Genomic DNA, 7659 nt, shown 5'->3' with positions numbered 1-7659 from the left:
TTAAGCGCTTGCTATATGCAAAGCTAAGTATTGGAGATACAAATAGGAAAGGAAGATAGTCCCTGCCCTCAAGGAGCTCACAGTCTAATGGAGGAAATAATACATATGGAAGGTTTTAGCTGGAAGTCAGATGGAAAAGTCCCATGCTCCTTTGGGTGCAGCCCCAAAAGCAGATCTTAATGCCTCTTTTTTAATGTCGTTTCCGCTGATAAAAATCATGCCATTGTCTGATGTTGAACCATTTGACGGTACCCAGGACTTCAGTGACAAGAGCTTTCTTTTCTGGGTCTTCAGTATATGGGAGTTGTAGCACCTTGAAGGAGCACTTAGTTTCCAGGCTGATCACTGTGGGCGCTGTACTCGAAGCATTGCTATTCCCAGGTCCAGCGTCCTGGGCTGTCTTCCTCAGGGTCCAAGGGGAGATGGTATCCAAGGAGGTGGTGGTTTAATTTTCCTCTCCCTTGGAGTGCCGGCTGGCCTGCCTGGTGAGTGGCAGGCAGCTGGTATGGCTGGCTGGCCACCACTCCACAGGAGTCACTTTCCTGGACAGTGGCTGAAAAGTCAGGGCTAGAAACCGGACTAGTTGCGGGGTGGGTGGGTGGGTGGGGTTATGGAGGGACAACAGTGCTGCCACTCTCATAGTTCTTGTATCTATCTGCCTGTTAGTGGCAGTTGGTCAGCAGCGGTTGCCTATGTTGATGAGGAACTTAGGTCCACTTTCCACAATTTCTCCCCTCAGTGGCTGTGGTGAGACTGGGCTGGAAGGAAATCTGGTCGATCAAGGCCACATCATTCCCAAAGGCTCATGGTCTTAGACTGTTTCAGGGTGTACAGGGCAAGAATGGCAGTCAAGGTGGTAAGGTGGTTTGACTTGACTAAGTTAGAATCTTGCCTCAAACATTTACAGAGTGACAAAGCCAGGATTAGAATCCAGCATCTTCCCTTTCTCCACAATTTAACCTAATCTAGTGTCTAACTACCTTTGGAAGTCATTTAATGTCTGGAAGACAACTGCCTCCATCTATTGCTGTCACAACTGGTTAACTGAAAGTTTCAGGCAAATTACTGTAATAAAATATCTTCATTCCAGTTTATTATGTTCTGCGGTACACAGGACAGGTACCTCTGACTGTAAAAAGGTTGTTATCTTGCCTTTCAACAGAAGACTTGGGTTCCAATTCTGGCTCTGACTTAAAGGCTGTGTGACCTTGAGAGCCTCTCTAGGGGCCTGTTTCCTCATCTGTAAAACGAGAGGGCTGAGCCCTAAGATTCTCTGGCTTCCAATTCACTGCTCTGTGTGGGAAGCACAAGGAATAGTAAGAATTTGCCCTCCTTAAAACTTTATCAAAGGCACTGTTGGTTTGAAAGTCAGCAGGTCAGTCATTGCTGTACAGTTTACTGACGGAGGCGGCAAGTCCTCCAGATGGAGCACGCTAGCCACGTCTGGGTAGGCGGCACCTTCTTGAACAAGAAGAGGAAGCTATTCCCTTGCAAAAATAGCAGACACACTGAATCAGTAGATAGATGGGCCTCTCTCTATCTACCACAATAGCCAACATCTGACACGGGCTATTCATAGTTCCTAGGCTCTCTGGCTGGGAAGTTCTTTTGCCATCATTTAGTCCAACCCCCTCATTTTAGAGAGGCACAAGTGGAGATCCAAAGAGTTAATGTAACTTTCCCAGGTCACAGAGGAAATGCTCTACTTTAACTCCAGTTCCTTTCATTCCAGTTCCAATGTTCCTTCCTCCCAGTTTGGCAAGGGGTCAGGCTGGGGTTGTCCTCCCAAACCTGCTCACACACACCCCACTCCTTCCAGTTACATGGAGAGGCCCGACCCACCTGAATCTTCGCTTCAAAGAACACTCCACCAGATGCTAGGCTGCCATTTGTAATATTTTTAATGAGTTGCTACGTCTTACACTCATAATTATAAAAGAATAAGAATCCACAAAAATATTTTCTTTTCATAATACGCACTTAAAATACTCGGGCAAAGTAGATGTGGTTCGTTTACTTTTCTTTAACGCCCCTGGCGGAACTCTTGGCTGGGAAGGAAGGTGGGAAGGGGAAGGGATTACCCTGAGGTGGGATGGTTCTAATTCCCAACCCCGGACGCGTGATTCACGTGAGCTAGGTGAACAAAGATGCATTGCAGGAGAGATGGCGAGGGAGAACAGTCACTGACCTGCAGAGAACTGAAGCCCAGCAAATATTTCAGTGCATGCCTGAAAGCTCAGGGAATGGTACTGGGGAGGAGGGGAGAGACTGATGGAGAAGAACCAGAGAGGAAACAGGACAGGAAACATAAATATTCATTTCATCTCATCTAGGAAAAAATCCTGGATGACACTCCTGGAGCCTCTGGGTGGATGACCCATCCTAGTGGCCAAGATACCTGCTGGCAATGATCCACCCATTCTGGGGATCAGAAGAAGAGCAAGTGCTCTGAGCCATCCCAACAGCCCTAAGCAGCCAGGCCACCCCTCCAACAGCCCCAGATAAACCTCTCAAGCTGCCCATCATAGGTAAAAGCTCCAATCATGAAGAAACCAAGTGTGGAGGAGGGAGAGACCACGTGCCTAGGTCCCAGATGTCTGCTCCTATGCTGTTTGTCTCAGGGGACCAGAAGCAGGTGGCCAGTCAGGAAGCCACAGCTTCCTGCCTTAAGGCCGCTTTCCTAATTCGCTTATCTTGGCTCTGGATGCTCCTCCCTCTCCCCCCACCAAACTCCAGCCACTTCAAGGCTTTTTATCTCATTCCCCACCAGAGAGCTGTAAAACAGGTAGGAGGGAGATGCAGAAAGGGAGCCTCGGTGGAGATTGGCCACTGTCTTTCAGTCCTGGGATCCAAGAAGTAGGAGCCAAAATAGAGGGACGTTAAAAAAAATGACAAGCGTCAGCTGGCAATGGAGAGCAATTCCACAGGGGTGAGTCAAGGGAGGAGGCACCATTCCAAGCATCCTTGGCCCCTTCCCCATGCTCAGGCCAAGCGATGGGGAGCCAGGAGGTGGGCCGCTGGCCATTTGTGCTCTGGATAAGAAGGCTATTAGGGGTCAGAGGTGAGCTGTCAGTGTTCCATGGGTCTGGCCGAGACCGTGTGCTCAGAGGTATTCTTGTAGAAAGTGCAGCAGTGTGATTTCGTAGTGCTCTCCTGACTCAGGGCAGCGAATACTGTGTCTCTCATTGGGGTAGATCTGTGTGGGAGACAGAAGGAACTCATTACTGTACTTGCTTGTTTCTGTCTCCTGGCACCAACTTGACTTAGGAATGGTTGAAAAAGGAACTCTTAGCACTAAGACAAAAGAGATCTCTTGGACTACACCAGCCTTGCTCCCTACCCCTCATGAATCAAAGTCCAGGACACCGCCCTACTTTCCTCAAGACCCTTCTCCATCCTGATATCTCTAGTCTCACAACTCTGAGGGCCCAGATTCCTCTAGTTCTCTACACTTCCCACCAGCAAAATCTGCTTTTGGCTACCACTGGTGGATGGGGGGTGAGGGTGGGGGGGTGGAGGGTGGTTGTAAGGGAAAGCTGATAAGTAAATTCACACTAAATTGTAAATGGTTGTTTTAAGAAAAAGTTTCCCTAAAAATCAGGCCCAAAGGAGAATGATCTGTCTCAAGAGGAAAGGGGCTCTCCCAATGCAGCAGATCTCCAAGCAAAATCTGGATGACCTTTTGTTGGGTGTGTTGCAAAGAATATTGTTCAGCTACAAGTTGGAGGCAGGTGGTCACCGAGGTCCCTCCCAACACTACGATTCTGTGTCTAATAAATGCTTCCTGAGGCTATATGTCTTAAGAAATGAGTCTCAACTGGTAGAATTTCAGGCTGCAGACATATACTTTGTAAGAGGATTTCTTGGGCAGAGATATTTTCCTAGCACTGTCATGCAGTGAGCAGCTGTGAGGTGGAGAGGGAGTGCTGGACTAGGAATAAGAGAACCTGGGCTCACTATGTCCTAGCTGTGTGACTTTGGTCAAGCCCCTTAACCTGTCCAAACTTCTATTCCCTCACCTGCCAAATGGAAAAAGTGAAGAGCTGCCTGCTCCCTCAAGCTCTTGTGAGGATCAAATGAAAGAAGGAGCCCAGAAGAGTTTCTGAACAATAAAGCATAATAGAAACGTGAATGATTAACTCCCCAACTCTGCCTAAGCTCAAGGTCAGCCTCCGTGTGAAAATGATCCTCCAGGCATCCTCAGTCATGCTAATGGAGATGGCAGCATGTGAGTATGAAGTGACTGGTCACATTTAGTTGGCCCAAAGGACACAGGAGAAATACCATGCCTTCATTTATTAAAAAAGCAGTTTCTTGTCATTTCTTAAATTAAAAAAATTTTTTAAATTAAATTCTTAAAATTTATTCTACAAGCCTTAAAGTATTCTATTAAAGGGAACTATTTTTTTTTTTTCCACACTGAGTTGGGGAGGCTCTTCTTCAAGAACAGAATAAGTGGGTAATGCCAACTGCCTAGGCACAACTCCTTTGAGGGAATGGCTATAGCATAAGGGGCATGGCAGAGGCTGGAGGGGAACAAGAGGTAGAAGGAAATGATGAAGGTAAACATGAGAAGAGGAAATAAGCACACGAGGCTCCTTCCTCTCCATGAACCCCTTTCTCCTCTGCAAAATGGGGATGTAGCCCCTTCTTCCCAGAGCTAAGTAGAGAATGGCTAGCAAACCTTCAGAAATGGCAGCTGTTCCTGCAAAGGCAGCAGCCTGCCCTCTCCTACCACTCTGCCTATCCTAGCCCAGGCACAGGGTCAGAGGACCTGGAGTTGGAAGGTATGTGAGAAACAATCTCATGTCAACTTGCTGTGGAAAGGCCCATGGAAGGAGTCCCCCTCTCTGAGCCTCCTGGCAGTGGAAAGGACACATGGACTGAGGGCCCAAGTCCTTATTCTTGCTCTGTCCTTGGGCACATCACTAGATAGCTTGAGAGGCCTAGACCAAGGTCCTCTCTGTTAGCCCTTCCAGTTCTGAAATCCTATGAGATAAGTGAACTGTGGCCCCACCCAGGCACCTCCCAGAATGACAGTGGAAATGCTCACCAGCCCACACTCACCTGCAGCTGGTAGGGCTTTCCAGCCCGGATTAGCTGGGAAACGAGGAAATTTGTGTGGAAAAAGTGCACATTTTCATCCAGGAAACCGTGGAGGATCAACAAGCGATTTGGCCTGGAAAAGAAAGTATAGATGAGAGTCTCTTTTCCAGGGACAGACCAACCACTTCACCTTGGGGCTAGGACCCAAGCATCTCTCTCTGGCCAGTCCCAGAAACAAGAGGAATGTGAAGTATATTTCATCAGGTTTATTAGGGAGTTAAATATTTATTGAATTCTCTATCATAAAGATATTTTTGTTCATCAAATTAAAAAAAACTCAAACAATTTTTAAACTTAATTTTAAAATTTTAACTAAAGCTTACTTTTAAAATGCACACTTTAAAAACAAGGTATAAAATACTGAAGTTTTAAAAAGAAATTAGGGTAAAGCACCATAGATAGAAAGCCAGGCTGGAAATGGGAGGTCCTACGTTCAAATCTGGCCTCAGACACTTTTCAGCTGTGTGACTCTGAGCTAGTCACTTAACCCTAAATGCTTGGCCCTTACTGCTCTTCTGCCTTGGATAAGGAAGAATTGTATCAAACACAAGACAGGAAGGAAGTGGTGATGAAAACGAGCATGTGGCAAGACAGTGAAACTCTTAACGGGCCTTCTCTTCAATCAGCGACAGCTATGTCTAGAAGAGGGGCTTCACTTCTTTGCCCTAAGAGTCAGGTGAGCCTGGGGCTCATATCCCAATTCTAACACTATGAGCACCTGGGAAGGCCTTCATGTGCCTGAGATTCCTCATCTGCAAAATGGGGGTGGGGGGTGGAGGTGAGGCAGCAGCGTCAAAGAGAGAGCTGGCCCTAAGAGTTGGGAATGCTGGAGCTTAAGCTCTGCCCTCTGACACAGATGAGTCACAGGCTCTCAGGGTCCCAAGCAAGACTCCATGTTACAGGCAAGCTGCCAATCTGCACTGAGAGAGATTTCCATACCAGGTGTTCTTCCCATGAAACCACAGGTCCACCTCCCCTAAAAATGGAATTATTGCTGTTTCTCTAACTGCCTCACAGGATTGTTATAAGGAAATCACCAAATAATTCCAAGACAACTTACAGATATAATTATTAACAGGGATTTGCTGAGCACCTGCTTACTAGGTCCTCCAAAAGGTCAGAGGTTATATAATCCAACTGCCAATTTTACAGATGAGGAAACTGAGGTTGAGAGAATTGGGGAGGGGGAGAGGGCATGGAGGGAGTAGAAATGGCGAGTTCTATGAAAACTCTGGGAAGGTAAAAAGGCTTCCTAGAGAAACTAGCCTTTTGAGCTGGTTTGCACAGTGTACCTGGGTAGGTGGTGCTTTGAAGGAAGAAGCCTGGGAGCTCAGGGGTGACCAGTCTAGTCAATGAGACTAGCATGAAAACAAGCCCACAGTTGTTTGAGAGGACAGCGATCAGATCAAGATAGCTAAAGCAGAGAGCCTGTGTAGAACTGGGTTTTTTTAACCCTTACTTTCTGACCAACTAACAACTCTACGACAGAAGGGCAAGGGCTAAGCAAACAGGCTAAGTGACTTGCCCAGGGTCACAAAGCCACGAAGTGTCTGAGGCCAGATATGAGTCTAGATCCTCTGAACTCTAGGCCTGGAACTCTATCCACTGTACTACCTCGCTGCCCCTGAGAACTTGGGGTTCTTCACCCAGAGCTTGGAAATTTTCTTTTGAAACATTCTGATAAGTGCATTTCTATACAACTGTTTCCTTTGTAATCCCATGTATTTTATTTTTTGCCTTTAAAAAACAGTGATTTTCAGAAAAGATCCTGGAGTCACCCAAAAGGTAAAGGCTTAGAGGTCCAGTGTGAGGAAGGGTCCGGCAATTGGAGCCCTAATTGTCCAGAATTCTAGAGGGGTCTTCTAACCCACTTACTCATTAGGCAGTTTCTCCACATGCAATGCCACAGAGCCTGCCTCATAACCCTGCTGGTTGTTCTCTGGGACATCCATGTACCGCTCTGTATATCCAGTATCATAGGCCATCCAAACTGTGACTGGGGCACCCGCAATGGCAACCTGGCAAACAAGAGATGGGCAAGGACACAAGAAGCTAAGGTCATCCAAACCCAATACACCAGTCAATCTGCTGGCCCTCGCTCTAAACTCAAGAGACCCAAAGGAATAGTTTTCATAAAGCTTGACTACTGGGTCCATCAGTGGGCTGGTGGGGAGGAAGATGGGGGCCCTTAGACAGTTGGCTTTTGAGGCCCTCCCGGCAGCCAAGTCCCCACTATTTATTTCTTTTTTTGCCTTGTCCTCATCCCCCAACCCCAGCCACCTCCACGGGCCTAATGACCCCTCACCCAACTCCTCTCCACACCATTCCCCACCTCTGCCCATCTGAGGCCGGTGTCCCGGGTTCAGCCTTAAACACAAAGTTGCTGATGGGTTTTGTGAAGCCGGATGCGGTTCGTGGATCAGCAGTGGAGGGCAATGAGGAAAGAGGGCTCTTCCCCATAATACTGCTGCAGGGAGAAACAGCCAAGTAGCACGACCACCTCGCTGGCACGGGAGCTGCCCACGTTCCGTCCCCAGCACACTAAGTTCGCAG

The 7659-nt window shown here is 47.6% G+C and overlaps 1 protein-coding gene across 1 annotated transcript in view; it reads right to left on the bottom strand.

Moving 5' to 3' along the window:
- DPP9 (dipeptidyl peptidase 9) overlaps positions 1-7659 on the bottom strand; it is a 54664-nt gene continuing 47005 nt past the window's right edge. Inside the window, exons 19-21 of the mRNA XM_044671009.1 lie at positions 6982-7124; positions 5068-5179; positions 1-3196 (exon numbers count right to left, since the gene is read on the bottom strand). Coding sequence (XP_044526944.1) covers positions 3104-3196; positions 5068-5179; positions 6982-7124 — 348 coding nt within the window. The 3' untranslated portion in view covers positions 1-3103. The remainder of the gene's footprint in view (positions 3197-5067; positions 5180-6981; positions 7125-7659) is intronic.

This window comes from Gracilinanus agilis, chromosome 1 (genome assembly GCF_016433145.1).
Source record: "Gracilinanus agilis isolate LMUSP501 chromosome 1, AgileGrace, whole genome shotgun sequence".
In the NCBI taxonomy this organism is placed as follows: Eukaryota; Metazoa; Chordata; class Mammalia; order Didelphimorphia; family Didelphidae; genus Gracilinanus; species Gracilinanus agilis.
This window is presented reverse-complemented; position numbering and strand designations above follow the sequence as displayed.